We start from the raw sequence: 14168 nt of genomic DNA on the forward strand, positions 1-14168 counted from the left end.
TATATAGCTTGTGAAAATGATACAAAGTATTATTTTGATATAAGTTCACGAGCTGAGCTTGCCATCTAGAAGAACAATGCACTGCCTGAAATATAATATTTTGGGTTTGATTTTTATATTAGTGAGAACTTAAGATGGTTGGAACAATACAAAAGCTTTTAGTTTGTACCATATAACTAATGCATAAACATGGAGCAAAATGTAGATGTAGTACCTTTATCAGCATCATTTATTGCACTGTAAATTAAGTGATGAACCAACGTGAAAGAAAGAAAGTTGCAAAAGTGAGGTGCAATAAGTTTCAATATTAAGCTGATGATTTTGATCTTGTTTGCTCTAATAATCATGTTGTGAGGTAAGACAAATTGATTATTTGCTTACATATTTACTTCAAGTGTATCATTAGTTGTCACTTCATATTTTTTACATGGTCTACAAATTTCTAATTTTCCCAACTAAGACTCGTGTGCCATGGGAAAAATCAACTGGCTCCTTGGTCTATTTGTAGGAATTGATCCAGCAACATAATGCAGTAGCGTCCCATCCACATACAACACAAGAAGGTGGATATCAGAGTTGCCATCTATTCTTATCCGGAGATGATAGTTCACCACTCAGTTTGGTTCAATCAATTGATAATGTAAGCTGCAGGGAACTCCTGATTTTAATAAATTGTCTCGAAAGTTCTTTGCATTTAGTGTGAGTTATTTCATGGTGTTAGTTTTAGAGACCCCCCAATTTGTCTTACAATTGGAACCAAATTAGCCACGACTGGAGTGGAATGGATATAGAGTATTGATATAGGCGACCAAACTAGTCTGCTATTTGTGGTTGAGTTAGATTATTAGATTGATTCACATTCTCCTTCTCTCTTCAAATAAACAAGATAGTGAATGTTGCAGAATTGTTTTTTGGCACCACTTGCATGATGCTCAATCCAATGTGTTACCAATCCAGTCCTTAACTAGCTCTATGTTACTTTGTTTTTTTAAGGTGGTTCAATTTCATCTTCATCTGTCATTGGATTGTAGCTCAAAGAACCTGCCAAGTACACTTGAAGATATATCTGAAGCAGAAGCAGAAGCAGAAGCAGAAGCAGAAAGGACTCAGTCCAATCATGCTCTGTCAGTTCAGTGTGTTCAAATCCCGATTATTCCTGAAGGGAAGGCTAAGGAATTGAAAGTGGACAACTTTGCTGCATTAGGCAAAGGATCTGATGATATGAACAAAGGGGATGGGCAAGAGGGAAATGTCAGCTTATGCGAAGTCAATCACACGGATGATGCAGTTGAATTGTCGATTGCTGCATCTGAAGCACTGGTTATTCATGAGGTGTTCAAAACTGAATCATTTTCAAAAAGATTTCCGGCTTCAACTGTGTTGGAAGCTGCACTCCAGGTGAAACAAGCACGGCTGGAAGCTTGGAAAGAGAGTCATGAAAGCTGTCATTGTGATACTGAGGAGACATCTGAAATTGATTTTCTTTCAGACTCAGAAGACTTGAGAATGGAAGCTGCATTTCAAGATGTGGGGTTATCTGCTAGTGATTCTGCTGATCTGCATTTCCACGACTTAAATGTGTCTTACATTAAAGATACCCTTGCCTCACAAAATCAAAGATGTAATGGAGAATTCGAAGACGAAAGAGCTATTCCTCATGGAATAGACATTCTTCAGCCAGGAGATGGTTTTATTAAGCCATACTTAAAAGATACTGAGAGTGAGTTCCAGTTGAAAGTGGATGAAAGATTTGGATCTTTTAGCAATGATGGGCAGAGAAAGCTAACTAGGGATCAGCATTTGGGTTTAGAGATCACCCCTATGGCATGTGGGAATGATCACTTGTCAGATAGTTTGAACCAGGTAACCCCTATTGGTTCAGCTTCAGCAGTGACAAAAATGGGAAACTACTTAATAAAGATAGAACATACCTGAATTTTGGCAAACTGACCTGAATATGCTAGTAAATAATTAATCATACTGCCGTAAGGAGAGTTTCCTATCTCCATGTAGTTTTCCATATCAATGATTGTTCCGTTTCATTTTACTTGGTTGATTTTCTTACTTTTTGGCTATGGATTAGTTTGGGCATTGACATTATCTTGTTATGTAGATTGTCAGTTTTCCTGTCTTGGAAAGACATGCAATTCAAGCATCTATGGATTCACCCTCTGTTAAGAACTATAATGTTGCAGGTAACATATTTTTCGTTGCTTCCTTCGCATTCCATTGGAAGAGTGTTCATATCTGATTATGCATTTCATCCTTACAGGAGAAGGTGATGAATTACTTAAAGTAGTTCCCAAAAGATACAAAAGTCGTTGGTTTGGTGGTTGGACTTGTTTGAAGGTCAGTACATTCAAGTACATCCCGTATCACCGATTCCTTTGTCAACCCTGTTTATCTGGCATATTCTATTAATTAAAGCAGCGCTTATTTTTTGTAAATCCAAAGCCTCAGTGATCCTTCATCAATTGAAAGAAGCACAAGTATGCTTAAGAATTGTCTGTTTTGTTGCATAATTTAGTCTCTCTCTCTCTCTCTCTCTCTCTCTCTCTCTCTATCCACATATTCTCCTAGTTATTACCAATGAATCAGTTGATTATTGGCGTTGATACAGATGCAACAGATTAAAGAATACTAATCTGATTCTGTTCCCTAAATTACTAGATTTTATGTCAGTTGCCTTCAACCCACTAGTCAATACTAACATTACTCATATAAATTAGGGTCACACCTCACCGCTGTAGTGATGGTCTAGGACACATCTAGATAGCAAGATTGAGTCTCTTTTTATCTTCTATTTCTTTTTATCCTTATGTTCTTAAATCAGATCACTTTTTGAACCCGATTTTTAGAATCCAATGGAAAAATGAGGGTATGATCAGTGGACATGATAACATTGATAAGCATGAAAGATATACAGTAGCGAAAATTTTCTTTTTAATGAAATAAACCATAATAATTTTCTTAGTAGCATAGGAAAAGAAGGGCTTCACTAGTACTAGATGCCATGCCACTGCCAAAAGATATCATAGCAGTGCATGTCCTATCTGAATTTGGGGTTTGCCTTTCAGCATTGCATCTCATCTCTTGGTCTTTCTTTGTTATCTTGCTTTGATTGCTACTTCACTTTCTGTTCGCTTTTTCTTGATAAGTAAGATCTCTTCACTTACTGTTCTTACCACTAATAGATTAGGGAAAGAAAGGAAAGAGGAAAACCAGGGAGAAGAGAAGAAAAAGGAGAAACAAAATTTAATTTAGCTTGGCTCAGGGTTCTACTGCACGATATTAATGACAAATTCATTTTTCTTCTTTTTTACGTTCTTTTTTCAATTTTGGACTGTAAAACCTGCTGATACGCCGAGAATTGCCTTGAGTATCCAGTCATTTGAAAGTTAATGCCCAAGGAGTGCTTTCCTTGCTTGTCCTGAAGTGTGCCTTTTCAAACACATGCAATTATACTGGGTTGTTTTACATAATTTGATGATTAATTAAAGTAAAATTGTTTTTCTTAACAGTGGGAGCTTACATTTGCAGGCTATAGTTTATGCTACATATTTTTGAGGGTCATCATTTATTTGAACATGTTCATGTAGATGTCACTTATTTGTTACGGCCAATGTTTTACATTAGTGTCTTGTCTTTAATATTGTCACCAATCTTGTTATAATGAAGAACTCAGGACTTACATTATAATGGCTACTTTTATGTGCTTTTATAATGGCACGTTCTCGAAATTCTTATACTGTTATTGCTTTGAGTTTGTGGATCTCATTATGTTATTGTTGGATCATACTCCCTAGTTACATTAGTCAGATGTACCTGATCTTCTGTTTTCCTTCTTGTCTTGCTCTGCTCTTTAGAAGGAATTAAACTCCTCTGATCAAGCCAAATGCAAAGCTATCAAAATTATTCCTGAACCTTTTGTTGGCGAGACAAGTTATTTCTCAGAATCAGCTGACATAGCTCCAGATCAGAGCTCCTTCGTCGCACAAAAACAGGATGAAAGGATCATCGTTACTTCTCAATTGAGTATACCTTCTGAAGGTTTATGTAACAAAGGAAAGGAGATGATACTGCTCTCTCAGGATTTTGCAAGATCCTCAAATCTATCCTTAGATGATACCCTCTGTTCTGTTGTTCCGTGCAGTTTATCGTCTGACCATCTGTCTTCTCCTTCAGCTGTATACAATCATGTAAAGGATGAAAAACAACAGCGCTTTGGTTCCACAACTGAATGCGCCACAAAATTGCAGAGAAACTCGGTTCTTGATAATCAGGTTGTTCATGGGAAACAGCTTACCACTCCGAAGATTAATAGAGAAGGGATGCATCTCCCAGTTCGCCGAGAAGTAACCTCTCTAAGAACTTATAGCGTACTCCCTAGCAATGGGAGTTCTTCAGAGAAAGGGTATTGTTTTGATACATCATTTTCATTGGGAAGAACTGATGTGCCAATGCTAAAGCCAGTAGCTCAAATGACAAACAAAAAGGGAAATTGTGATGATACTCCAAGAGACATGAATGAATTCACAGTGGCTACGCCCACGAATACAAGCTCACCCTTTATATTGAACCCTGGATCAGGGCGTCGTTTCCAAGTTTCAAAAGCATTTCAACTTGATTTTGGGATGGGAAAGGATAGAAAGCAAACAAGAGAAGATCAAGCTACTATAGAGTGTCCAAAAAGAAAGCGTGTTCGCTTTTCAGAAACTGAAACTGAGATTCAACGGAGGGAGGAGCCTAAAAAGTCACACGTTGCACTAAAATCTCGTTAGTAAATTGTAATTTGGAATTTGACTTAGTGTTTTCCAAAGAGAAAGGACACAAATTCACTTCTTTCTTCACCTTCATTTTTGCAGGTCATGCGCCCAAAGCTGCTAAAAATCTGGGACTTCCAACTTCATATTTGGAGTCAAGAACTCAGGAACTCAAGAAGCGTCTAACAAATTCTTGTGTTAGAGTTGGAAGAAGATCGATGTTCAAAAATATAGAATTCTTAGTGACAGGATTTTCTAGGCAGCGAGAGAAGAAACTTGAAGACCTAATCAAGAATTATGGTGGCATAGTTCTCTCTGATATCCCCTCTCCTTCAGTTAATAGGGGTCAGAGATGCAAGGGACTTAAGACTCAGGCAGTTCCTGTTGTTCTTTGTTCAAAGAAGGTCGGTCATTGTCTCTGCTTTTATTTTGGCTTCAATTCATATCTACTAAATTAGAACAATGTATCTCTGTTTGCTCTTCATCCCCAGTAAATTGATACTACATCAAGGTTTTCAGGCCTCTAGCATGATGCTTGTAATGGGCATAAGACAGAACATTGTTCGTACTAAAACAATGTCCAATGACTTACTACTGCATCTTGGCTGGTTTAATTGAATGACAGATATAGAGATGGTTACAATAAAGGAGAACTAGATGTCCTCAAACCGAAGAAAGAGTAATATTAGCAAACAAACCCCTCCCAATCTCATTAAAGTTCCACAAAAGAGTTCCTTCTTTCTATAGTGAAGGATATAATGGAGCATTATGAAGGCAGGAAGGTTGATACGTCTTGGGCAGAACTTTGTTTTTTCATGTCTAGAGCATTTTGTGGTGACCGTTAAGTTGTAGAACTTGACTTCCAAATGAATTTGAGCTGTTTTGCTCTTAAGTGAATTAATTGGATCTTGGATCTTTAGATACTAAAACCACAACTTAGATTTGTATGATTTCTGCTTCTTGTCCTGCTGCCTGTATATTTCCTGTCATTTCATTTAAGCTACTATGATCCTTGAATTTACTTGCGACAATCTAAGCTAAATTGTTGTTGTTATTTGATGTTATTGCAGCTGCAAACAATCAAGTTCTTGTATGGATGTGCAGTAAATGCCTTTATGCTTAAAGCTAAATGGCTTACTGATTCAATTAGTGAAGGTCACATTTTACCACCAGAAAAGTAAGTTTTCTACCATGCCCAAGATGGCACCGACAAATTTATGGATTTCTCAGCTATCACCTTTATATAAGTTATATATATGACGGAATATTCACTTTTTCTGGCAATAATTCTTCCATAGAATCTTGATTTCATGTTGTCATTCTACAATGTATAGTTTAAGCAATCGAAAAGGCACTGGTAACAGGAAAAACTATATTCAGTTCTGTAGTATCTATCAACTCTATGCCAAAAACGAAAGTTGTCTTTCCCTCTTTCAGACGATAACTTTTCTTCCTACTTATCTAGCTTATAGCAGGAGACGATATGCTTCCAGATATTAGGTGTATCTTACTGTCTTTTGTGTCTATACATGCTTCTTTGAATGGCTTATAAATGATAACTCGTTAACCCTTTTCCTTTTTTGTGCATCTTCAAAAAATGAGTCATAGTTACCTATAAAAAGAGATTCTTAGGTTCAATCTCCTTAGGGAGGATATCCGCATAAGAATTCAAAAACATATATATGACGTTGGGGATGGTTGCTACTGCTTAAACACAAGTCAGGCATTGTATTTATGTTTGTGAAAGCTCCAAATTGTTTGCTTAAGGATTAAGAGATGTTAAACTACGGCCCTCAAAGGACTAAATCTACTATATTTGTTATCCTGAAGCAGTTAAACTCGTTATTAAGTACTCAATTTCAATGATCATGCTGATTTGATTTATCAGAAAATAAAAAGATCCTGCTGACTTCTGCATGCATGTTCCTTTTCTTTTTCTGTTAGTTCTATATATTTGCTAATGTTAATGTTATGTGATGATTCTTTTCCTTATTCCATAAGAAAAGCATGATGAAGGGTGTTAGACTTCACAAGTTACAGTTTCCTTTTGAGTAGTTCCAATAGTTGATTCTGGTTACTTGCTTATCATGATCAGTTGCATCCTAACTTTTTTGTCAGGTACATGGCTGTTAAAAAATGTGTTGGCAAACTGTGTGTTTCTGTCGAAAGTTTAGTAAAAAACAATAGTCACAGCCCTATCTTTGACAATCTAGGCATCATGCTTCACGGTGAAAAGAATTTCTGCACTGACATGGCCAAAATTATCAAGGTAGTTATGTTTTTTAAGTCAATCAACAACTTTGCTGTCTTCTCTATTTTCTTACAATTCTCTTGCTCAGTAGCTCTTACTTCTCCATTTTTCTTGTACTATATCAAGTGCCAGGTTTCCTAAAACATAAAACAATAAGAGCAAAATGAAATATAAAAGAGAAAACTATTCAGGTCTCTGTTGTAGATAGTAAGTCCATAACAGAAACCAAGTAGGGCAAAGTCCTCTTATGGTTGTGTTCAATAATCTGAGAATTTCTGTGTCCAAGTTGGCACCAAGAAAAGAGAGAAAAAGAATATTTTTATTACTGTACTGTCTCCGAAAGATAAATTCATTGCTCGGGAGCTTTAGATTCCCGTCAAATTATCATGTTTTTCCATTTTGATTCAAGCGCCACAGCATCTCTGTTGATCAAATGTAGGGTCAAACCGTCAAACAGAACTTTCTTCTGACCAAAAAGACATCTCTAAGCTCAAAGACCTGAACAAACAACATAAAAGAATATCAAATATTGATCTAATAGACACATGAAATAGGTGATAGTTTTTCTTAGATACATTATTCTTACTTAAGTATACTTCATTAGGTTTTGTGAATGATATGCTTTTACTTTGGTCCTGATTCCTTAGGGAGTTAATATTATAATTGCTAACACATAAGAAATTAAAAATAAAAAATTTATCAAACCCAATTAGGTGATTCTGCTAAAAGAAGTTGATTTATGTTTCGCTCAACCCCAGCTCACTAGAATCTTCTATGGGCCCCTTCTTTTTACCCGTGGAAAAATCAGAGGACACGGCTTGATGTGAACTGATCGCTGTCAAAATTTTGCCAGAATCTAATATATCGCTTCCCACATCCTTGAAATGATCTGGAAATTTTGTTCTTTTAGCTTAATCTCTTGCTATTACTGCTTGTACAATTAGTTATTTATATGACTTCAATATCAATGAAGTGATCCTTATCAAGAATAACATTACAAAATTTCCTCTAGCTTGTCTTTGTTGGTCTTTAGTTTCTCAGTCAAATCCATGTGATAGTGTTCCTAGAGAGGCTACGTTGTTTTCATTCAAGCTTTCATGTTATGATACCCCTTTTTCTTCTTTCTGGGTCCCTCAGCATGGTGGTGGACAAGTTTTCAAAACGCTTCTGGAGTTGGTTCAAAATCGTGACTATGAGAAGATTGTAACGGGAGTCATTGTTACTGAAAATGAGCGTAGCGCATCACGTCACCTGAAGCACTGTGCCTCGGAGGGGAAAATACCAATTACGGTTAGTTAGACCCTTCTTCAATTGCCTAGTTTTGCTGGTTAATTGAAATATTTAGCTAAAGTATCCACTTAAGCTCTAACTTGCATAAAAGTGAGGTATTGAGGGGCCTTGATGCTGATGGTTTGTAGAATTTTAATCTCTTCTTTTCAGCTCTACATTCCCACCTACACTTTTTTTTCCTTCACTTTTATGCAGTCAGCTTACTGGATCATAAGGAGTTTACATCTCGGAAAGCTCCTTCCCTTGAAAGAGAAGACGAAATCCTGCAAGTTACCAACTCTCAAGCTTCCAAATTTCCCTGATACTCTAGGTCTAAGTCAAGAAATATAAATGCTCTTCTTTGTGGGCACGTATTAGTGTTGTGCCAGAAGTTACTTAGTACAACCCCTATGAAGAGAAACTTCATGTTATCACCTCGCATGGGTTACTTCATTTCTTGACATATGAAACCCAGGTTCGCTCGGATGCTAAGTAGCTGCTGATGGTGTAGCAGCTTAATGTCTGCTCCTCCTTGAGGTGTACATAATTTATCATCAGGAGTATGTGTTGATATTTGTTTATAGGCGCAAGATTAGTTCAAAAACATTAATTTAGGCAGATGGGCTGAGGCACAAGACAAGAACAGTGATCGGTGCTCAAGACAGATATTTTCATCCTAGCTTCTTTGAAGGGATATGCTGTATGTTGTATGCTGAAGACCAATCAAATATGTTAAGTTATATGTTGTTGTAAGTCATCCTCCTGGATTACGCTGTTCTGCTGTAAGAAGCCTATATTCTATCCTTACATGTACATGTTCTGTTTGAAAAATGTACTATTCCTGAAGATAATAAAAAGTTCTTTTTAAGTCTAAAAACTACTTTATAGATTGATTTGAGGCTTGAATCTGTACACTCGAATATTAGCTCCATACACTTCCCTTTATCTTACTGTCGATTAGTTTTGTTTAAATTTCTTTATCTTGTTTAATTCGTTTGAATTTATTTTGAAGTGATACACAGTTGGTAAATTACTCCTGTTGACAACATTGATATATGCAGTTTTTGATATCCCTATTATTTCATGCACTGAAAAAAAGTAATATTACCTATGAAACCGGTATAAAACTTATCTTGGCACCTATTTGTTTCTCATTTGTGATAATTAATGATTAACCATTTGCCTCTCTTTTTCTTTCACTAGTTAACAAAATCTTTTTCATTAGAAGATATATTTTCCTATTAGGAGAAATATTTTTGCAACATCCAAAATAATTGTTAGAATAGTCATGTAAATAGGAGTAAATAAATAACCCTAATCCAATATATATTAGGAGTAGGACATGTTATGTGTGTATATATATAGGGCTCATTGTAACATATGTATATACATCAATAATATATTTTCTCCCGTGCTTTCTCACATGGTATCAGAGCTTTAGTGAGAAACATATCGCTGTGCATCATTCCAGCGACTTCCGGGAAGAAAGAACTCAGTCACCGTGCAATTTTCCGGTGACCTAAGTGACTTATTGCGTCAAAGTCACTAATTAACAGTGTTGTGCAAAATCCAACACCACCACAAGGTTCCCAAGAGAGATCCGACCAAACCCCAGAAAAAATCACCGGAAAATAGCCCGCCACGTTCCGTCACGCGCCTGTCGGAACTCTGCCGCCGGCGGCGCGTCTGTCCCTGCAATTCCGAGCCTGTCCATATTTTTATTTTTTAATTCCGACCACTTTGAGTTTTTCCGGCGACTACACTGATTTTTCCGGCAGCTACAGTACTTTTCCGGCAAACACAGTGTTTTCTTCATCTGTCTCAGAGAATTTTCAGTTGATTCTTTTTTGTTATTTAGTGATAATCCAACCATGTCTTTGGGAGTCGATGCTTTCGGGTCTAGAAACCCGAGTTCTGGCAGTTCCGGTGTTATGATTACCTCAGAACCTTTAATGGGAGGTTCAAACTACTTAGATTGGGCTTCATCTGTCGAGTTGTGGTGTAAAGGTCAAGGAGTTCAAGATCATTTAACAAAAAAGGCTAGCGAAGGTGATGAAAAGGCCAAAACACAGTGGGAGAAGGTCGATGCTCAGTTATGTAGTATCCTGTGGCGATCTATTGATTCCAAGTTGATGCCCTTGTTCCGTCCATTCCAGACATGTTATTTAGTTTGGGAAAAGGCTCGTAATCTATACACTAATGACATATCTCGTTTCTATGATGTAATATCGCGAATGACAAGCTTGAAGAAACAGGAATTAGATATGTCTACTTACTTGGGACAAGTTCAGGCAGTCATGGAAGAATTTGAGACGTTGATGCCAGTTTCTGCTAGTATTGAAAAACAACAAGAGCAACGACAGAAGATGTTTCTAGTTCTTACACTCGCTGGACTCCCTAATGACCTTGATTCAGTACGTGACCAGATTTTGGCTAGTCCAACCGTCCCCACAGTTGATGAATTATTCTCTCGATTACTTCGCCTTGCTGCAGCACCTAGTCACCCAGTGAGCTCATCACAGACACTTGACTCATCTGTCCTCGTATCCCAATCAGTGGACAATCGGGCATCTCATACTATGGAGAATAGACGAGGAGGAGGTCGTTTTGGAAGATCTAGACCCAAGTGCTCCTATTGTCATAAACTTGGACACACTCGTGATGTATGCTATTCTTTACATGGCCGCCCAACCAAAAATGCTTATGTTGCTCAGACTGAGACTACAGGTAACCAGGGATTTTCTTTATCTGAAGGGGAGTATAATGAGTTCCTTCAGTATCGAGCAAGTAAGCAGACATCTCCACAAGTAGCTTCTGTTGCTCAGACTAATACTTCTGTTGCTGGTAATTCTTTTGCTTGTGTTTCCCAGTCTAGTCCTCCTGGACAATGGGTTGTGGACTCAGCCGCTTCTGATCATATCTCTGGTAATAAATCACTTTTGTCAAATATTGCGTATTCACAGTCTCTTCCCACTGTTACTTTAGCCAATGGGTCTCAAACCAAAGCAAAAGGAGTTGGACAAGCGAATCCCCTACCCTCTGTCACTCTAGATTCCGTTCTCTATGTCCCTGGCTGTCCTTTTAATCTTGCATCTGTTAGTCGTTTGACTCGTGCCCTCCATTGTGGTATATATTTTATTGATGATTCTTTTATTATGCAGGACCGCAGTACAGGGCAGACGATTGGAACAGGACTTGAATCAGAAGGGCTTTACTACCTTAACTCCCTAAAATCCTCCAAGGCATGTCTAGTTACAGATCCTCCGGACCTAATTCACAGACGTTTAGGACATCCAAGCTTATCCAAGCTTCAGAAGATGGTGCCTGGTTTGTCTAGTTTATCCACATTAGAGTGTGAGTCATGTCAGCTCGGGAAACATACCCGAGCCTCCTATCCTCGTAGTATTGAGAGTCACGCAGAGTCTATTTTTTCTTTAGTTCACTCTGATATATGGGGTCCTAGTAGAGTCAGTTCAACCTTGGGATTTCGTTATTTTGTTAGTTTTATTGATGATCATTCAAGATGTACTTGGATTTTCTTAATGAAAGATCGTTCTGAGTTGTTTTCTATATTCCAGAATTTTTGTGCTGAAATTAAAAATCAATTTGGTGTTTCCATTCGCACTTTTCGCAGTGATAATGCCTTAGAATATTTATCCTCTCAATTTCAGCAGTTTATGACTTCTCAAGGAATTATTCATCAGACCTCTTGTCCTTATACCCCTCAGCAAAATGGGGTTGCAGAGAGAAAGAATAGGCACATCATTGAGACTGCTCGCACACTTCTCATTGAATCTCATGTTCCGCTGCGTTTTTGGGGCGATGCAGTTCTCACAGCTTGTTATTTAGTTAATCGGATGCCTTCCTCTCCCATCCAGAATCAGATACCGTATGCAGTATTGTTTCCCCAATCACCCGTATACTCTGTTCCCCCTCGTGTTTTTGGGAGCACTTGTTTCGTTCATAACCTAGCCCCTGGGAAAGATAAGTTAGCTCCTCGTGCTCTCAAGTGTGTCTTCCTTGGTTATTCTCGTGTTCAGAAGGGATATCGTTGTTACTCACTTGATCTTCGTAGGTACTTTATGTCCTCTGACGTCACATTTTTTGAGTCTAAACCTTTCTTTACCTCTTCTGACCTTTCTGACCCCCTTGATATATCTGAGGTCTTACCTATACCGACCTTTAAGGAGTCTACTATAGCTCCTCCTTCACCTTCCGCCACAGAAGTCTTACCCGAGTCTCCTATAGCTCCTCCTTCACCTTCCGCTATAGAAGTCTTATCCATTCCAACCGTTGAGGAGTCTAGTGTGGCTCCTCCTAGACTCCCTGCCACAGGAACACCACTTTTGACATATCATCGTCGTCCGCGCCCAGCATCAGGTCCAGCTGATTCACGTCCTGCACCTGACCCTGCTAATACTGCGGACTTGTCTCCTCTTAATCAACCGATTGCACTTCGGAAAGGTATACGGGCCACCCTTAATCCTAATCCCCATTATGTCGGTTTGAGTTATCATCGTTTGTCATCACCCTATTATGCTTTTCTATCTTCTTTGTCCTCTGTTTCCATCCCTAAGTCTACAGGTGAAGCATTGTCTCATCCAGGATGGCGACAGGCTATGATTGACGAGATGTCTGCTTTACATACGAGTGGTACTTGGGAGCTCGTCCCTCTTCCTTCAGGTAAATCTACTGTTGGTTGTCGTTGGGTGTATGCAGTCAAGGTTGGTCCGGATGGTAAGGTTGATCGTCTTAAGGCTCGTCTTGTTGCCAAAGGATATACTCAGATATTTGGGCTCGATTACAGTGATACCTTCTCTCCTGTGGCTAAGATAGCATCAGTCCGCCTTTTTCTATCCATGGCTGCTGTTCGCCATTGGCCCCTCTATCAGCTGGACATTAAGAATGCTTTTTTACACGGTGACCTTGAGGATGAAGTTTATATGGAGCAACCACCTGGGTTTGTTGCTCAGGGGGAGTCTCGTGGCCTTGTATGTCGCTTGCGTCGGTCACTTTATGGTCTAAAGCAGTCTCCTCGAGCCTGGTTTGGTAAGTTCAGCACAGTTATTCGAGAATTTGGCATGATTCAGAGTGAAGCTGATCACTCTGTATTCTATCGGCATTCTGCCTCGAGTCTCTGTATTTATCTGGTGGTCTATGTTGACGACATTGTTATTACCGGCAATGACCAGGATGGTATTACTAAATTGAAGCAACATCTCTTGCAACACTTTCAGACTAAGGATCTGGGCAAACTAAAGTATTTTCTGGGTATTGAGGTCGCTCAGTCTAGCTCAGGTGTTGTGATCTCACAACGAAAGTATGCCTTAGATATTCTTGAAGAGACAGGAATGACAGGTTGTAGACCGGTTGACACTCCGATGGATCCGAATTCTAAACTTATGCCAGGACAGGGGGAACCTCTTAGCGATCCTGCAAGATATAGACGGTTGGTTGGTAAATTAAATTACCTTACAGTGACAAGACCTGACATTTCCTTTTCTGTGAGTGTTGTGAGTCAGTTTATGGATTCTCCGTGTGATAGTCATTGGGATGCAGTTGTTCGCATTCTTCGGTATATAAAATCAGCTCCAGGCAAAGGTTTATTGTTTGAGGGTCGAGGCCATGAGCAGATCGTTGGATACTCAGATGCTGATTGGGCAGGATCACCTTCTGATAGACGTTCTACGTCTGGATATTGTGTCTTGGTAGGAGGAAATTTGGTGTCCTGGAAGAGCAAGAAACAGAATGTGGTTGCTCGGTCTAGTGCAGAAGCAGAATATCGAGCGATGGCTATGGCGACATGTGAGCTAATTTGGATCAAACAGTTGCTCAAGGAGTTGAAATTTGGTGAGATTAGTCAGATGGGACTTGTGTGTGATAAT

The 14168-nt window shown here is 38.7% G+C and overlaps 1 protein-coding gene across 3 annotated transcripts in view; it reads left to right on the forward strand.

Moving 5' to 3' along the window:
- LOC109223605 overlaps positions 1 to 9160 on the forward strand; it is a 9728-nt gene extending 568 nt beyond the window's left edge. Inside the window, exons 3-12 of one of the 3 annotated variants that reach the window (XM_019387985.1) lie at positions 509 to 640; positions 994 to 1863; positions 2114 to 2195; positions 2273 to 2349; positions 3870 to 4776; positions 4866 to 5167; positions 5834 to 5940; positions 6882 to 7032; positions 8152 to 8304; positions 8500 to 9160. In XM_019387985.1, coding sequence (XP_019243530.1) covers positions 509 to 640; positions 994 to 1863; positions 2114 to 2195; positions 2273 to 2349; positions 3870 to 4776; positions 4866 to 5167; positions 5834 to 5940; positions 6882 to 7032; positions 8152 to 8304; positions 8500 to 8634 — 2916 coding nt within the window. In that variant the 3' untranslated portion in view covers positions 8635 to 9160. Of the gene's footprint in view, positions 1 to 508; positions 641 to 993; positions 1864 to 2113; positions 2196 to 2272; positions 2350 to 3866; positions 4777 to 4865; positions 5168 to 5833; positions 5941 to 6881; positions 7033 to 8151; positions 8305 to 8499 lie in introns of those variants that run through there. The other 2 variants (XM_019387984.1, XM_019387986.1) reach the window with 2 other exon arrangements.

Source organism: Nicotiana attenuata, chromosome 3, assembly GCF_001879085.1.
Source record: "Nicotiana attenuata strain UT chromosome 3, NIATTr2, whole genome shotgun sequence".
Classification (NCBI taxonomy): domain Eukaryota; kingdom Viridiplantae; phylum Streptophyta; class Magnoliopsida; order Solanales; family Solanaceae; genus Nicotiana; species Nicotiana attenuata.